This window comes from Acomys russatus, chromosome 13 (assembly GCF_903995435.1).
Source record: "Acomys russatus chromosome 13, mAcoRus1.1, whole genome shotgun sequence".
NCBI classification, from domain to species: domain Eukaryota; kingdom Metazoa; phylum Chordata; class Mammalia; order Rodentia; family Muridae; genus Acomys; species Acomys russatus.
In genome coordinates this window covers 52,863,977-52,883,092 of record NC_067149.1, presented here as the reverse complement: position 1 = coordinate 52,883,092, position 19,116 = coordinate 52,863,977, and the positions used below count along the sequence as shown (strand labels likewise).

The following is a 19,116-nucleotide window of genomic DNA, read 5'->3' as shown; positions in this document are numbered from 1 at the left end:
TCTGTCAGTCCCTGTGGCCGGCCTGCCGCCTTTCCTTTTCTCCCATTAGTTTGTCTTTTACTTTTTAAAATAAGCTTTGCAGAGTGATAAGTTTCCATCGGTGAGTTTTATTCATATTTTATTTCAGTTGATCTTCCCCCCTTTTTCTCTGTTCTCAGCATCCTTCCACCCCCTTCATATATACTCTACTGTCTTCCTTTTTTTCCCCCCGAATATCATGGGCCTCTTACGTTCCTGGTCTTCACCCATATTTTCTCTCCCTACTGGATGCATATATTTACTCTAACAGAGGCTAGGATCCTCACAAGAAAACATGCTATTTGAGCTCCCTTATTTAAAATAGTTTTCCAGCTCTGTCCATTGTCCTGCAAATTTCATGATTTCCTTTTTCTTTAGTGCTGAATACGCTTCCAGTGTGTCTGTATATCCACTCATCTGCTGATGGACACTGCTGGCTTTATTTCCTTACTGCTGTGACAAGAGTAAGGAACATGGCTTTCTGTTAGTTACCTGCACCACCATCGGCACAAGTGGCCAGCGCAACTCTAAATTTATAGTGCATTCTCTCACCTTCACATCCAGTCGTCAACCATATTTCTCAAAGCTGCTCTTCTGTCTGCTCTCTTCCTCCGACACATCGTGTACTACTGTCTGGTGGCCCCGCCCCTACTATTCACTCCCTTGCTTATCCATACTGTTACTGATACAGCAGCCCTAAAATAAAATCCGCCATGAAATGGACGTGGGTGGCACACGCCTAATTCCAGCAGAGGAGGGTGGATCTCTACCCATTCAAGGTCAGCCTGGTCTACACAGTGGGTTCCAAGCCAACCAGGGCTACAGAGTGAAACTGTCTCAATGAGTAAACAATGCTTGCAGGCCACACAAACACACTGCAGACTGTTGCACTTCACAGACTGAGGTACTCGCTAAGTGGCTAAGGATTTGAACACTCAGAACTCAACTCTGATTCTCAGTAACTCCCCTCCTTTCAACAGAGCCCTTCAGGACAAGCCACTATCACTTCTAATTCCATACGGTGCTTTCTGAAACTTGGTAGAGACTAAATGCTCATGATGTGTACATCTCATGAGGAAATTCTATCCAGAACTTTTAACTGCTTCTACATTACTGTTTTTTGAAGGGGCTTGGAGATTTTCCAGGCTGCCTGGTCCAACCAACTTTAACCTCAGGGTTCTGGAATTTCATCCGTACCTTGGCCGATCCATGAATTGGGGCAAGAGAAAACGTGGGCATTGGAGGAGATGTATTCTTTTGGTTTAGGTGAAAGATGGTTTGGGCCTTGCCTGGAGTAAGCCTATTCAGCTCAGAGTCACAAAAAGGGCCCTAGCCGTTTCTACAGCAACGAAAGGAGGGTGTGGCCCTCCCTGGGCTAAGGGCTCAGCCTATAGCTGCAGCGGTTCCTGTCTGTGACAGCTTGATGCAGCTCCTCCCACTTCCTGCCCTCACCGGGACAGAGTAAGCTACAGGGAGAAGAGGCTTGTGATGGGCCCAAACCCTGAGCCAGCTAGGGCTGGGTCCTCATGGGGCAAGTGGAAAGGGAGAAGGGAAGTAAGAGCGACGGCTGGGCTGGGCAGGGTGCGCGAAGGAGAGGAGTTTTAGGCCTTCCCAGCTGCACGCTTATTGGCATTCTGGACTCCAGCTGAGTGCCGGAAGGGAGGGGGTGGGGTCCTGATTCCAGCAACTTGGGGCATGAAGCCATTTTTTCCCCCACAGTCACTGTCACTGAACATGGGTGTCAGTGCAGTGCAGCATGTACACACACACACACACACACACAGCCATTTTTTCCCCCCACAGTCACTGTCACTGAACATGGGTGTCAGTGCAGTGCAGCATGTACACACACACACACACACACACACACACACACCAGGCATACAACAACACAGAAACATACTCAGCTCAGCCCTTTGACACAAGACTGTCCTGAGGAGTGTATGGCTCACAAACCCAGATCAACTTTCCTCACTGTTGTTGCTTGCTTGCTCTGCAGGAAAGTCCCCAGTATTGGCAATATTGTTACACACCCTTTGAGCATTTACTGTTAGAAATACCCAAGCTACATGCAGCTTAGAAAACTTGGTTCTTTCAGACATTCAGACATGTTTTGAAAACAAACACCTCACCAGTTTCCCAAGTCTTAACTCACAGTTTGAATGGAAGATTCAAAACTGGAGACCTGTTTCTAGGTTCAAGTCCTTTGTCTTGATTAAGGGGTAACAACGGGTGGGGTAGCTGAATTCTAAGGAATCTTCAAGCATGGCCCGTGCCTGTAATCTCAGAATCAAGAAGCCCGGAGGCAGGGGGATGGGTGTTAAATTTGAGGCCAGCCTGGTCAACGACAGCAACATAGCAGATGTCAGGACAGCCTGGACTATAGAGTGAGATTCTGGACCATGCCTTCCTGGTTCTGGGGTTTAAGCTTTCTCTGTTTCAGTCTTTACCCAGGAGAAGATGGGACCCTTGAAGGCATACGTATGCCAACCACTCCCCTGATTTTACCCTCTCCAACTCCATATTGTCTCCACCTGAGCTAAAATGCGTGCTTCTCCCATGTGGAGGATCCTGGGGCAGGGAATAATAGTGTTAGCTGCCCCTAGCCCCTATGTAAGTCTGGTGAGATTAGTGTAGGCTGTATTCATCAACTCACCAGGAGCACTAAGGGGTGCGGCAGACACACTGCCTGACTTAGAGATGACAAGAGCACACTACTCCGGGAAGCAGTAGCCACATTAGAAGAGATCACTGAAAAGGGAGAAAATAGAGTGGCTGGGTTGGAGTAGGCACAAGGGAGAAAATCAAGTTTTTCTGCGTTCTGAAAACTCAGGAATCCTTAAACAGAAAGGTGGATAGATTTGTTCTTTGTGCTTTTCTGAAGATGGCAAGGAGCAATGGGGAGAACATCTTATGCAGCCAATCATCCTCCCCATAAATATTTGCCAAGAACCCATGTAAATTAACAGCTGAGTATCAAGTGGATGAGAGGGTTTCCCAAAACCTTTAGCCCTTATGATATAGTCACTGGGTCATGACGGAGTCAAGAACTCATGCAGAAGAAGGGCTGAGGAACTGAATTCGCTTTGTCAGGAGTGTCGCTGAAGACAATCATGTTCCTTTTAGAAGAAATGCAAGGAGAGTAGTCACTCCGACCCTAACTACTAACACCCTGTATCTGTCCCCCTAACCCTAGTCTACCACCATATCTGCCCTGAAGACAACCCCAAGGTCGTAAAGATCAAGCCACTGTTGACTGCAGTAAAAATAGTGAAAGCACAACAGGTAACCCTAACAGACATAGTTTCCTTTTAGACAGTAGTGTCCTGTGTACACAGATGCATGTGTTTGCAATACCACTCAATAGGATTTTAGTAGCAGTAATGCTGGCATCTCTGTGGCTTCCGGATTCCAAACTTGTTGAGAACAAGGCATGCATTTGGCTTACCTTTCATCCTTCATGCTTAGCACAGCGCTTAGTACTTGGCTGGTGCTCTAAGCTCTTTGATGAATTCATCTAAACTCTCTTATGTTTCTCTTCAACCAAATTTGTATGAGAGTTTTCAATAGAGATGCATCACCGTGCACAACCTTATGAGGCATTTTAAAAAAGTAAAAGCCAGCTCCCCACTCATATTTCCATGAGACTCAGGGTCCAAGTGTCCCCTCTGTCCCTGCCTTGGCTGAATCCCTCTCTATCCATCAATAAGTTAACAGAATGGCTTTCTAAACAAGCCCCTCCAAGCTGTGCCCCATGGCATTGCCATGAGATAGCTCTAAAACACAGAGCTATCATTGCCAGGTGTGGAAGGACAACACAGGCCACAAGACTAACCTGGCCTTTGTGATTCTTCACCTCTCTAGCCCTGCAGACTGTTTCAGGGCTACTTGCAATTCCTGGAAAAGCCAGCAAATGTTCCTTCATACTTTCTTCTCTGTGTGCCTTACCCATCTGGCCCTGACTCTGTCCTTTATGGTCATTCTTCAAGAACGTTCTACTGGAAGGCTGCCTCAGCTTTCCAGGCTGGACCTCTCACCAAGAGAGTGCTCTATGCGTTCTGCACACACTGCTGACATTATTTATCCCCTGTCTCCTCGGCTGCACCATGAGCTTGCCTTACAGGAAGAGACTATGGCTAGAACTGCCTCAGCAAATGTTTCTACAAAATACAGAAGAAAGAAGAAAACTCAAGATAACAGAGAAGCAAATTATTAATTTTTTTTTGCTGACTTTCACATAGTTTATTATTGCTGTTGTTCTTGTTGTCATTGGTGTGTGTGTGTGTGTGTGTGTGTGTGTGTGTGTGTGTGTGTGTGTGTGTGTGTCCTGCAGCTGAGTCAAGGATACCTGTGCTAAGTGATGAGACTCCTAACATCTTTTTCTGAAAGAGGGTACCTCTATGTAGTCAAGGTTTGCTTCAGACTTACCAACTTTCTAGCCTACCACCCAAGTGCTGGGATAACAGACATGTATAGCATGATGCTCAGCAAAGATGACATACCTTTAAAAAAAACCTATTCTCAACTCTCCATCTCTATCCTTAGAGGGAGGTTTTTGCTTTGTTTTGCTTTTTTTTTTTTTTTTTTTTTTTTTTTTAACACTTCTCTCTTTCTAGATTGTTGTAGATGTCTGTATGGAAATTCTAGCACCATGTGTTTTATTAGATAAGTATGGTACTGTGTAGCACATTGTTTTGCTGGTTTTACTCAGTTTGCCATGGGCATAGTAAGACTAACTTCGTTTTAAAATTACATTTCACAAAGCACATATGTCATATTTTTAACTTCTCATTGGATAGGGAAAAGTAAGATTTTGTTGTTGTTGTTGTTGTTTGTGGTTTTTTTTGTTTGTTTGTTTGGTTTTTTTTTTTGAGACAGGGTTTCTCTGTGTTGCCTTGGCTGTCCTGGATTCACACTGTAGACCAGGTTGGCCTCAAACTCACAGCGATCTGCCTGCCTCTGCCTTCCAAGTGCTGGGATTAAAGGTGTGTGCCACTACCACCTGGCTTAGATTTTGTTTTTAAATATTTAATTCCCCAATAAATGTGTGTCTGACTTGTCTTCAATTCTGTGAATAATTGAAAAACCATGGTGTGGCCATTGGCTATACCGTTGGCAAAAGCTAAACACTACAGTTACTTTCCACTGGACCCCATTCTGGCCCCATTTCTTGGATATTTCAAATTTCATTTGTTCTTGCCAGAGCTGGGGCTATAGAAGGGCTTCATGGGACAGACAGAACTTCAACAGTACTCCATAACTAACAAGAACTGAGAGTCCCCTAAGACTTGTCTTCCACTTCTATAGCACAACTCTGTTTATATTCCATAACCATCTACAACTTTTTTTTTTCTCGTCTTGCATCAAGTTAATTATTCATTGAGTTTTACTCTGAATGAGGAAGACCCACAAAAATAAATGGTGACAGGACATCCGCTCTCCCTCTTTCTTTTTATAGACATTAAATCAGTCAACTCATTGTATATATGATGTATCCACAATGTGTGTGCTGAGAGAATGAGGTTGGCTTTGCAGGTAGCTAGAAAAATGGACCCCAGGCTAGCTGTTGTAACTGTGGCCACCTAACTTTACTTTCCTGCTTCTTGGCTCCTGCCTCTCTCTATATACTCCTGTCTTTCCTGAACCCAAGAAGGGACGCAAGAGAAGCAGAGCTTGTCCTTGCTGTATGCAGGCATGTGCTTTTCTCTGAGTTCTTCTGCTTTCATCCATCCCCAAGTATGTTGGCCTTTATTTGTATTTTATCCATATTTCCACCTTGCTTTTGTTGTATTATCACCACCACAATCACCATCATCACCATCATCACCACCATCATCACCATCATCACCACCACAATCACCATCATCACCATCATCACCATCACCACCATCATCACCATCATCACCACCACAATCACCATCATCACCATCATCACCACCACAATCACCATCATCACCACCATCATCACCATCACCACCATTATCACCACCATCATCACCATCACCACCATCACCACTACCACATTCTCCACCATCACGCTTGAGATAAGGTCTTCTTTCTATGTAGCTCAAGGCAGCCTTGAACTTGAGATCCTCCTTCCTCAGATCTAGTGCTGGTATAGGCATATGCTTTCGTGCCTAGAGCCTAGAGCCAACTTTATTTATTTGTTCTCTCTCTTCTGTAGGACTCCAATGGATATGAACAAGCAAAGGAAACGCAGTTTGACATCCTTCCCAATTTTGAAAGCAAGGAAGAAGCAAAGTTTCACCTCTGTGAAGGTAAGCATCATTGAGTCCCAGGAGAGGAACAGAGGTATCTCCAGGAAGATGTGGAGACCCCTAGACCCAACAAGAGTCTCCCACCAAAGCACCTTGAAGACAGGACTGGGGTGAAGGGGTGGGTGACCCAGATCATCAGTGGAGGTAGTGCTGACTTTTCCTTGTTGCTATGGCAAAATATTGGGAAAAAAGCAACTTGAGGGGAAGAGGCTTTGCTTTGGCTTACAGTTGGAAGGTGCAGCGCAGTGCATCACGATGAAGAAGGCATGACGACAGGAGCAGGAGGTGCCTGGTCACATTGCATCTGAAGTCAGAAAAGAGAGATGAATGTTGGCGTTCTCCTCGCTCCCTCTTCTCTATTCAGTCCAGGACTGTAACCCATGGGGTGAGGCCGCCCACATTCAGAGGGGGACTTGCCAGTGGAAGCTCTCCAGGAGCACCCTCCCAGGCACAAGCAGAAACATGTCTGTGGTTCTGAATCCCATCAGGTTAACAGTCAGGATCACCCATCATGGTGGACTCAAAGGGAAACACAGCCAGGCTTGTGAGGCCTCCATTAAACAGGTGACTTGCATTAGAGAAGCTGCCAGACCAAGGACTTATCCACAGTTGCTGCATCTCCCTTCTGTCTACCTGGGACTGCCTCAGGACATTCCATCTTAGTTTACAATCAGTATTCAAGATCATTTCCAGAAAATATGTTCCTTTTCCTGACAAAGGCATGATATCTCTTTTTCCTCTGCCTCAAAATCTAATGAAAGGCACAGTATAGAAGTTAAGCCAGGATATAGTACCATGTTTGCCATCTGTGAAGGAAGTGAAGCGGGGAACTTTCAATCCAGTACCACTTATGTTGTCAAGCTGGGTATGGTGGCGCAAGCCGTTAATCCCAGCACTCAGGAGGCAGAGGCAGGTGAATCACAGTGAGTTCAAGGCCAGCCTGGTCTACAAAGTGAGTCCAGGACATCCAAGGCTAACACTGAGAGACCCTGTCTCAAACAAAACAAAACAAAACAAAACAAAAAAACAAAAAAATTAAAATTAAAATTATTACCTTTTCAGCCTGGTCTACAAAGCGAGGCCAGGACAGCCAGGCTACACAGAGAGACTTTGTCTCGAAAACATATATATAGCATTGTTTAAGATGTTTTCTCAGAATATTTTGGCAGAAAATTTTGGCCCAAGTCATTCAGGTGAGCAGACCGGAAGTGCAGCCCTGAAGCCATGGTAGGAGGCTCCAGGGATGGCAGCCTCTGTGATGACTCCAATGATACCTTACCATCTCCACAAACCTAGGATTCCGTATCACCTCCTCTGAGCAGTGTTCCTGATTGGGCTCCCCAGAACCCCAGGATTTTAACTCACAAAATGGCTCCATCCAGGCTTGGCTGCACAAATCTGTATGTCCAGTGACTGGGAGAAAGCGACTTAGAGCCTTGATTTCTGAACAGTGCTGAGACTGTTAGGACTTGGGGAAGGTTTGTGGTGATGGACTGAGTGCATTTTGCATTATTAGACAAAAATGAGCAATTGAGGGGCAGGGGCAGTTTGAGGAGACATGTGAGGATCAAATCAATGCGAGACAGGCTTCTCCTAAGTAATACCCATTGCCACTTAACTTGGTTTAAGAAAGTCACAGAAGTGTGGGCACCAATGTGAGGGATCCCGGCGAGAATTAACTAAGGTGGGAAACCATTTCCTCAACGTGGATGGCCTCATCCCGCAGACTAGGTGCCAGCACGCGATCCAAGGAAAGAGATGGAGAAAGCCTTCCTCTCTTCAGGCTCTCTGAGCCCCCTTCTTGGCAGCCATCGTGTGGCTTGCTCTGCTGCGCCCTCTATGCGCGTGTACTAAAGCCTCTGAATCTGTGAGCTAAGCAAGCATTTCCCTTTAAGTCATGCTAGGCTCCCTAGGAGAAAAACAATGAGTCCAACGAGCTTTGCCGCTCAAGTTGTTTGAAGCTTCTTGAGCTTTGCCTTTGCCCATGAGATGATGATTCTTACATGAACCCGGAATTCCAGTGTTCTGCTCCTCATTTACATATGGGAAAACCGATAACAAGCAAGCTCATAAGGGAAAGTCAGGGAGTGTAGCGCAGAAGTCAAGCGCATATTTCTAATCTCAGTGTTCTTTGTCCCTGAGCTAAGAGGCATCTGTTAAAAGATGCTTAAAAAAAAAAAAAAAAAATCCCTTATGTAAGGAAAACAATTTAATGAGCTGGGCATGGTGGTGCTTGCTTAGAGGCAGAAGCAGGAGGATTTGGAGTTCAAGGCTCCCTTGAGCTACGCTGTGACTTCTAAGCCAACCCGCACTGTATGAAATCTTGTCTCAAAGAAACAAACAATAAATAATTACATCTCAAGGGAAGTGAATTATGTGGCAGTTATTCCAAGAAGCTTTTGAAAAAAAAAAAAAAAGCGGCAGCTTCTTCATGCGACACTCTGCAGTAACTTTTGGCGAGTGGAAGGATATTAAAGACACTTGACATTGAACTCTGGCCTCCACATGTACACTCATGAACGTGCACACGCGTGCACGTGCACACACACCTGTTAAAAATACAAAACCAAACCAAAGGCCTAGAGAGATGAGTCACTGGTCAAGAGCAAATAATACTGCCCTTCGGGGGAGACTTGAGTTCAGTTCCCAGAACCCTTGTCAAATGGGTCACAACTGCCTATAATCACAGTTCCAAGAAGATTTGATGCCACTAACTGTCACAGGCATCTGCATACGTGTACTTACCCCACTCACACATATATATACAGTTAATGTAAAAATAAATCTCTTAAAACAACTTAAAATGTGATATTGAGAAATTGAGTCCAGGACAGCCAAGGCTACACAGAGAAACCCTGTTTCAAACAAAACAAAACAAAACAAAAAAAAATCCACAAAAAAACAGAAAAGAAAAAAGAAAAGGAAAATTGCCCTGGGTGTGCGTAGGGATGGTGCAGCAATTAATCACACTGGCTTCTCTTCCAGGATACCCAGGTTTGATTCCTAGCACCTGCATAGCCTGTAAGTCTAGATCCAGGGCCTCCAGCCCTCTGCTGGCTCCCATGGGTACTGCATGCACATGATGCACAGGCATACACATGCAGGCAAAATGCCCATATAAATAATAAAACAATTTTTTTAAAAATACTGTGATTGGATTGAGAGGGTGTTTTTAAAAAAATTGACTGGGCTTGTTGGCACATGCCCGTGATCTCGGCACTCCTGGAGTGAAGGCAGAAGGACCAGCCTACGAGGAACAGCTTCAGCTACATCGTGAGGTTGAGGCCATGGATCCTATCTCAGAAAAAATATTGTTTTGATTTCACCTGTCTTGAGACAGCATTATGGTTGGTTCTCAAGCAAGAAGGGATTCCACAGAACCTTCATTCTTTACTCAAATTATCACAAACCTTTAGAGCCACCTATCTGCCACTGAGGAAACTTTCTGTGTTTGATGGCAGTGGAGGTCCAAGGCTTCCTGCTGAGTTGGAGCCTCAAAGAATTCACAAAGTGACCATCCACAAGTTTCCAGAAAAATTTTCCACGTGAGTTTATCTGGAATGCAGGTCAAAGGAATGCATGCTTGCTGGATGTCATTCCTGTGGGCTGGAAGCTGGAGTTTGCCTGGCTCTTCTGAGTCTTTAGTGTAGCTGGTTTTTGAGACTTGCGGAGCTCCAATGCCCCAAAGGGTCAGGCTAGACCTTATCAGGAAGGAGAGCAGCCTGAGCAAGGATGCCGTTAACTTACAACATGATTTTAGACCCTCCCTAGCGGCCCATATGTAGATGTGATGAAGTATAGCTAGAATTGTGCTAAACAATTTCTGTTTGCAGCATCAGAAACACAGGCAGGTACTTGTTGGGTTGCTGCCTTTCTTATGTCCATTAAACTGTTCAATTATTGGCTGTTCCTTAGGCCTTTCCTGCCCGCCCTTGTTTGTTTGTTTGTTTGTTTGCTTGCTTACTATCTGTCTTACTCTTTAAAATGGGATTGCCCAATATGGCACTACTGGCCACCTGAGAGGCCTTGGAGCTCTTGCCCTGGTTAACATGTATGGAGATGTGAAATACATTGCCAGTCTCAAAGGCCTGGTCACCCTTAAAAAAGGAGCATAAAATATTATTTTTTTAATTAGGTAGGTTTTATAGCATTTTAATGAAAGCGTCAAGATAAGTCGTAAGAACAAAACAAAACAAAACAAAACCTAGGTATGGTGGCGCACACCTTTACTCCCAGCACTTGGGAGGTAGAGGCAGGTGGATCACTGTGAGTTCGAGTACAGCCTGGTCTACAAAGCGAGTTCAGGAGAGCCAGGGCTACGCAGAAAGACCATGTTTTGGAAAAAGAAAAAAAAGAAAAGTTGTAAGATCATTTTATGTTGATTCATTTAAAATAATAGTGCTTCTCACTACTTTAAAACATGTGGCTATTTAGAAAGTATTGTGCTTCCTTGTTCTATTTGTTTCACACAATGGGCCCTTGGCAGGCAACAGATTTCCTCTGTCAGAATGAACCAGAGTTGCATGCTAGAACCAGGACACTCGTTGTCACGGACTAGCACTTGGAATATATTTGTTCACTCATGTCCTCTATAGCTACTCATATCTGACATCGGTCTAAGGGTTGGGTGGATTTTTAAAAGGCGCATGTTCTGCCTTGTGCCTATAATCCCAGCACTCTGGAGGCTGGGTCAGGAGGACAGCCTCAATTTTGAGGCCAGCTTGGACTACATAGTGAATTCCAGGCCAGCATAGGCTACAGACTAAGACACCCTCAAAAACCAACAGAAGCCACAGTCTGCAGAACAAAACAGACCAGCAAGCCCTTATTTTTCAAAACCAAGACCCTTCAGATGAAGACAAAAGGCCTGGTAAAGCTAAACGCTGAGAGTGGCAGAAAAGACCTAGAAATGGACAGATGTGTGTGTCACACAGCAAAGCTAGACTTAAATGCCGGGTACGGTGGCTCACACCTGTAATTCTAACACTTGGTAGGTGGGGACAAGATGGTCAGGAGTTCAAGGTCATACTCAGCTACCAAAAGAGTTCAAAGCCAGCCTGGGCTGCACGACACCCTGTCTCAAAAACAATAAACAAACAAACAAATCAATACATGTTACCCATGAGATGAGTCATTAACTGTTTCTTGTAATACTGACTCAGAGTATTAATGAGTGATCCTAATGAATTAACGAGGTATTGATGAGAACACGAACTCTCTGGCTGGCAGATTCTGAACACAAGCTCCTGACTTCTTCCCTCTCTGTTTAATAGAACGCAGTTCTTCCTGAAAGACGGGGCCTGAGTTTCACACAGTGGAAGTAGCCAGGACCATCTGTTTTTGTCTCACATCTGTGGCTCATCAGCATCCCATATCCAAAAAGCCCAAGGGGAAACCACCAAGCCAACTATTGGTTGCTGCAAAGAGTTAGAAATCCTAGTAAAACTGATGGAGCGCAAAGCAGAGGTCTCACTTGTCAACTGACCCTCACTTTGTTGCAGAACACCTAGGATGATCCACTCCTAGTCCAACTGCACACAAACAGTTCACGGGAAAGAGCTTGTCATGGTCACAGAACATTTAAAACAAAAGCATCTGCTAGAGTGGGCAGAGAGGAAAAGCCAGGCATAGTCAGCTACCCAGTGGTACCTCTGGAAGAGACTGCATCGTGAAGGAAAACATTTACATCTTTTTTTTCCCCACTCTCCCCAGGGCCCCACTCTTCCTCCTGAGATCTACATGGTGAGTACCAGTTCCTCTGCCTTCATCCCCTCAGCTCCCCTACTTTGGAGGGAGGAGAACAAAGGTTTCAGATTACCATCAATTGCTGTGGGAAGGATCCTAACTGGAGCTGGCACAAGAGAGTGCCCCTCTGCCTGCTGGCATTCAGCAGAGTGAATCCATGCTTCAGAGACCTCATCTCTAGGTTGTGAGGCAGCATGTTCACCAGGAGGGTGATGAGACATTAGAGACACACCTCTTGCTTTTCACATTTTCTCTTTACATTTAGATATTCCCCCATTTCACAGAGGAGGGAACTGAGACCCCCCCCCCAAAGATTAAACAAGGTATCTAAGGCTGCAATCAGGACTCAGGATTTATTCTTTAATTCATGAATGCCTTTTTTAAAAAAAATCACACTCATAAGGCACATTGAAATCTATTCTAAAAATATGTGTAAACTATTAAGAACACTATACAGTGATCCTCCCATAGATCCAGCACAGTGTAAGACGTTGCTCCCCGTTTCATTTCATCCCATTCACTGTGCCCTCTGCAACCACCATTCTCTTGAGTTTTGCATCAATTATCCAACTGCTCTCCTGTGTGTGTTGCCATGAGCATGATCACGTTTATCTCCTGTCGCAGATGTGGTCGCGTTTCTAGACTTTTTTTTTTTTTTTTTTTTATTGAAATGGGCATCTTGGGTGATGAGACTTGAGGACTCTGAACTGAAGCAGATACTGCAAAATTGCCTCCCAGCTCTGGTCTCTGGCACTGTACACAAGTGTCATCTCCTCACCATGTTGGTCCATTTCTACCCTGTGGGTGTTTCACCTGCACACTTGGTAGCTAAGTGACAATTTGATTGTTCTTGACTTGCACATGGATGGCTGCATTAATGAAGATGAACCTCCTCTCATCTGTTCACTGGCCATTTATGTCCTCTCCTGAAAAAAATGTTGTCTTGTGCCTTTATTCCTTAAAGGTTTTTCTGGAGTTTCACCTTTTCCTTGTCAAGGATCGACTATTTTATATGGTCTGTCTACTAGGCCTTTGCCAGTTGTAAATGGCCTCTCCAAGTTTGTTGGCTTGAGTGTCTTCACAGTTTTAGATCTATTAAAAAATGGAGGAGAAAGGCTCCCCAGTACCTGTCAAGGACTTCCTATTATTGGCATCTATGGTAGAGTGTAGTTATTACAATCGATGAAGCAATATTGTAAGTTATCATCAACCAAGAGCCATAGTTTATATGTGAGTTTGCCCTTTGCATTGTGCAGAACCTCTTGACAGTGCATAATGTCATGTGTTTATAATGAGAATATAACACATGAAAGAGCCACTGGCTTAAAACCCTCCCATTTCCCACCTGCTCACCTGTATTGCCTCTCCTGTGACCCCCCACCTGCCACTATTCTTACATCAGTTGTTTTACTTTTTCTAGAATATCACTTAGTTAGAATCCTAACGTGCAGCTTCTCCAAATGATTCTTCAGTTAGCAGTCAAAGTGCTTTTCACTGTTTGTAGCTTGGTATCAGTTCCTTTTATTATTAACCAATACAGCAGGATGTGGATGTGACAGCTTGCTTATTCACCAAGTAAGGTCATTTTTGGTTACCTTTTATTTTCCAGCAGTTAGTAATAGTGTTGCTGCAGAGCATTCATTTGCAATTTTTTAGTGTGTACGGAAGTTTTCAGTTCATTTGGGTAAATACTCAGAATATGGGTGCTGGATTGTAAGGTAAGGCTACCATTAGCTGTTTTCAAAAGCAGCCAGTCTTCCAGAGCAGCCATAGTATTTTGCCTTCCCAGAGGTAATGAATGAAAATTTCTGCAGTTTTACCTCCTTCTTGACATTTGATATTGCCAATGCTTGGGACTATAGTCACCCTAAAGTGTGTATAGTACTTAACACATTTACATTCATAACTGGCTAATGAATTATGACGCCAAGCATCTTCACCTGTGTTTATTTGATGTCTGTATATTTTCTATTTTGAGATGGGCTTCAAAGTCTATGTACTATTGTTCTCTAGTCTGATTCCTTAAATTTTTATTTAATTGTATATGTATGTACAGTGTGTGTGTGTGTGTGTGTGTGTGTGTGTGTGTGTGTGTGTGTGTGTGTGTGTTGGGGGATGAGTGAGTTTGTTCCAACACATGTGTGAAGGTAAGAGAACAGTTTGGAGGAGTCAGTTTTCTCCTCCATCCATGATGTGGGTACTAGGGTTCAAACTCAGGTCATCAGACTTGACTGAAAGGACCTTAACCACTGAGCCATCTTGCCAGGCACATGTTACAAATCCTTAAAGACCAGTCACTGATGGATCCTTTTAGAAATCATCCTACCAGAGCCAGAGCTGTTCTCAGTGCTGTGAGACAGAATGGGGCCCTTCTGGCCCAGACTGCACAGTAGAACAGGGCACAAAGATGCAAAGAGAAGGGCACAGCAAGGCACAAAGCTCTCACTGAAGTAAAAGCAAGTTTCTCTGGCATCTCAGAGACCGTCTTCTTAAGCTCCTGTCCAGGCATCCCACCATGTTGCTCTGATGTAGAAGCCAGCCATAACATCACCATACAGTGTAGAAGTTGGGCTTGTTCAGATTTGCTTCTGTGTGATTATGCCCCCTGGAGTTGCCCAGGGAGGCTGTGTGTAAGGTGGAGGGGAGCATTTCAGGCAAATTCCTGGCATAAGCTCACATCAACAGAGCACAATATAAAAATATCATCTCCTTTAATGCTTCCATGGTACACATGGTACAACGTTATGTTGTAGAAACTGTTTCATGCATTGATTCCCAGATAATTGCTTTCTACAAGCATATCCAGATATCATCAGAATAAAACCATGAATTCATCTGTATTTATTCAGCTAAAGATTTATTTTTATTTTACATGTACAAATGTTTGCTTGTATTTACGTCTGTGTACCGTGTGTATATCTGATGCCCAAGGAGGCCAGAAAAGTGTGTGTGGAGCTGGAACTGGAGCTACAGACGGTTGTAGGTGGTCATGTGACTGAGAATCCAAAGCTGGGCTTTCTGAAAGTGCTTTGACCTGCTTCAGCCTCCTGAATTTCATTTTAATTTGAGAGTTTCAGAGAGGGGAGGTATTTTGTATTTCCTTGGCACTTGGTTTTGTAACGGACCATAAGGAAGTCAAAAGTAGCAGCATGGCTTTGTAAAGAGGTATTTGAGGGCTTAGGTTCTAGACTCAATTTAGTCTTGTGTGTGTGTGTGTGTGTGTGTGTGTGTGTTAGGGGATTACCTTAGACACCTTATTTGGATAATCTCAGCTTCTCTTTCTCCATGTATAAAACTAGAACATTCTGCAACATATTCCCTAAGACTAGCCCCCACCCCCACCCCACATCATGCAGATCTGAGCTCTATTAATGAAGTCATAAGAAGTTGTGTCTCTCCCAGTGCCAGGGACTAAAAGAAGTAGGAAATGACTTCAGGTGTCTGAGCTTCCAGGCCTGGGTTCCTGCTCTTTCACGTATGTCCAGGAGCTAGTAGGCAAGTCCCCTGGGAGGACACTGCATCCATGGCATCCCCTGTGGATGGTCACGTTCATTCCACTAATGGGTCTCCAGAGTCCAGGCTTGCCAGTGGGAGGACCCCAGAGGCAGTTCCTTCCTACCTAGGCATCTTGGGCTTCCTCATGCACAGCTAAAGGCCTTTCAGCTTAGACTCTGAGGTAGAAGTGGTAGACAGACAGAAACCTTGATTAGGGAGCGTCTGCAGCTACTAATGTAGCTCAGTCCCTCAACTGGGCTGCAGGGTCTAGGCACTATGCCCTTTCCCAGCTCTTTGGATGGCTTGGGTGGGCCTAGCTATTCATTTAAATTGCGTTCCGTATCAATTCCCTTATGGTTTTTCTTCTCTCATCGTGTCACACTCTCTCCTTACATTAAGCATTTGTTGTGGACTCTTGGTTTTTGTGGCCTCTGGGAGAGGACCATGGAGCCTGCAGGGAGGAAGCTGTGAGCTGATGGCAGAGAACTTGAGCCTCACCCGCCTGCCAGGCTCATCCAGTCGCTAGGGAGTTGGGGGTGGGGAGTGCAGGTGGGAGGAGGAGCCAATTAGGAAAACAGAGGATTTGCCTTTGAGAAATGACTAAGGCAAGGTTGTTTGATGGTGGCCTTCTGAACAAGCTAAGATGGCTTAGGGACAGGGGACCAGGGGACCTGATGCCTGCCTAGAGCTCCACTGCCTTCTTCCCTGGACTTCACAGATGAGGACATCCAAAGCTCAGTCCAAGGTAATAAGACCAGGAGACCATCTTGGGATACTGTTTGGATTAGCTGTAAATGAGGAAGAGAGCCACTGTCCTTCAGATCTTAGAGCGAGGGCAAGGAACACAGGTTCCCCTGCAGCCCTTGTAAACTCCACAGAGCTTTTCATCTGAGGTGGGGGGAGCATGTGCGTGTTCACTTGGGACCTAGTGTGATGAAAATGTAAACCAGAGAGGAAAAGACAGAATGTGGTTGGTAGGGGACACTGAAGTAGAATTGAGAATCTCACTCTTCTGTGTGCCCTGTGTGGTTCTGGTGATTCCATTCTTCTACACCCCTCCTTCATTGTGACAAAGAGGTCACATGATTGGGCCAGTGTGACTCGCGTGGGAATGGATAAAGCAGCAAGAGACCAATGGACAATGCTTATTTCCTTATTTTTATGTATGTGAGTGCTCTATCTGTATATAGAGCCAGCATGCCAGAAGAGACTATTAAATCTTATGAAAGATGGTTGTGAGCCACCATGTGGGTGCTGGGAATTGAACTCAGGACCTCTGGAAGAGCAGCCAGTGAGTGCTCTTAACCACTGAGCCATTTTTCTAGTTCCTGGCAATGCTTATTTCTACTTGGGTATTATTTCTCTTAAGTTCTCTCAGGAATAGGGGAAGTGTGTGTGTGTGTGTGTGTGTGTGTGTGTGTGTGTGTGTGCGCACTAATCTAGGTGCCTACACCTATACAGAAGTAATTGAGTAACCATCTGTATGTATGTTAAGTTAAACATGAGTTTAACTTCTATATCTAGTCCTAGTCAATTACAATGTGATGGTGATGGTAACGGACACTCACTGTAAGTTTCCACCCCAATAATAAGAAACCTTCCATCTTCCTCCTGTCATCGCTTTCAGGGCCAGTGCAGGTGTTTGTCAGAATGTGGTTGTTACCTCCCAGGAGTTTTGTTTTGTCTTATTCTTTTCTGTGGTTAAACATTATGGTCCTTTACGTTTCTGGCCACATATCTTGTCCATCATCCATCAAGTCTGCTTTCTTAGCTTTTCCAGTGTCGGGGGAAATGAACACTATCACCCTGGGCTCTCCCCAGCTAAGGGAAAGGAATTCCAGTCAGCAGTCTCACTGTGTGCCAGGCACCAGTGTCAGCATGTTACACATATTACTGCATTTCTCACAGCATCCCTGTGAGGACTTCACTGATCCTGTCCTCGCATTACACGAGGAGTGGCTAGTAACTGTCCAAGCTCAGTGACTAGTGGAGTTGAATTAAAAACTGTCACCAAGCATACTCATGAATGCCGGTAATCCTAGCATTAAAAAAAAAAAAAAAAAAAAAAAAAAAAAAAAAAAAAAAAAACAAGAAAAAGGGAGGGGACAGAGAGCTGATTTCCAAGACTTTAAATCTGTAAGCATTATTTTATTCTATGCCTCTGCTAAAGAGGTCTCTCTGAGATTGCACATATCGTACAAACTGGACAAATACCAAGTTTCTTAGCTTAGCTTTCAGTGCTCTCAATGATCAGGCCGGGCTACAGATTACCCCTATGGACAGTACAGACTCCTGGTGCGTGCCCGATATGACTGCTTTATCCCATAATGTATTCTCTCTCTCCTATTTCTCAACCCCCATGTCTTCCTACTCTTCCTACTCCCAGGCGTGGAGCCTTACACTGACATCTCCCTTGAGGTCGGCACTCATTGCCCACACTTCTTGTCTGATAGTCTGAGTTGCATATAGTTAATATAATTACTATCAATCTGTCAGTCTCTTCATCGCATTCTCAAGGCCAGCTTGTTGATATTGATGGTCATTTGTGAGTGTTAATCCCCTGAAATATACTTCATAGGATTCTTTGATATTTCAAATTAATTTTCAGCATTTCTCCAGATACCAGGGTCCATCCAACGGACAGGCAAATGCTGAATTTGGCACACATTAGCAAATTAACACATGTGATCTGAGACCACAGCCATTCTGCATGTACTCCCCCTTTCTTCAGTCCTCTTCCAAAGTCTAGGCGCTCACTGTTGACTATTGAAACAGTCTCCATCACCACAGCCCTGAGGAGGCCCTAACTAGAGGACAGTACATTCAGGTATCATAACCAATTGCCTGATGAGCAAGAACAGCTTGGATTTTATTCCAAACTAGATAATAGTTTTTTGATGAAAAAGTTATACTGACTGCTTGAAGAAGTGCCACACAGACTACCACTCAGACACCAGGCTCAGCTAGATGTTGATTAGCATGTCTTTTTCAAGCTGATGGATCAGGGCCACAGCAAGGACTCAGGTGCCTAACTGTGGCATGGACTTGTTCTCACACAAGGTTTTTATAAAAAGAACCAAACGCAAAAGACATAGGGAAGGCTAGCTATACAAAGCAATATCACATTTTTGGTTACCTAGACCAAGTATTATCAGCTAACCTTTAAGTCAATTGGTTCTAGGTGAGACAAGTGAGGGTCTTCCAAAGGGCAACTCTAGTGTAACCAGGTGTATAGATAACAAGAGTGCAAACAGAGTGTAGCCAAGTGTATATATAACAAAATATGAGTTATGACACTATTGAATCATAGTCAAATATAAGGTCAGTTTGCTCCTTTGGTAGGATCTGTTGGTGTAGGTTAACTTGGCTCTTTGGCAGGAATTGTTACTGTCAGGTATGAATAACTACTTCTAGGAGCAAGGTTAGAAGCTAGAAAAAATTTGAACTTAATTTCACCTTAGAAACAAAATGGAAGCTGATGATGCTGAATGCAAAAATGGCCGCAGCTATGTCTCTAGCAGACTTCAACATTCCAGGGTTCAACTGTGCTTTGTTTGTGAGAGAAGTTCTTGCTTTATAG

General features: G+C 44.3%; 1 protein-coding gene across 1 annotated transcript in view; it reads left to right on the top strand.

The window, feature by feature from the left end:
* Positions 1-1,441: 1,441 nt before the first annotated feature.
* The window catches only part of Dyrk4 (dual specificity tyrosine phosphorylation regulated kinase 4), a 43,729-nt gene continuing 26,054 nt past the window's right edge, over positions 1,442-19,116 (top strand). The window contains exons 1-2 of the mRNA XM_051155412.1: positions 1,442-1,479; positions 6,203-6,296. Coding sequence (XP_051011369.1) covers positions 1,442-1,479; positions 6,203-6,296 — 132 coding nt within the window. The remainder of the gene's footprint in view (positions 1,480-6,202; positions 6,297-19,116) is intronic.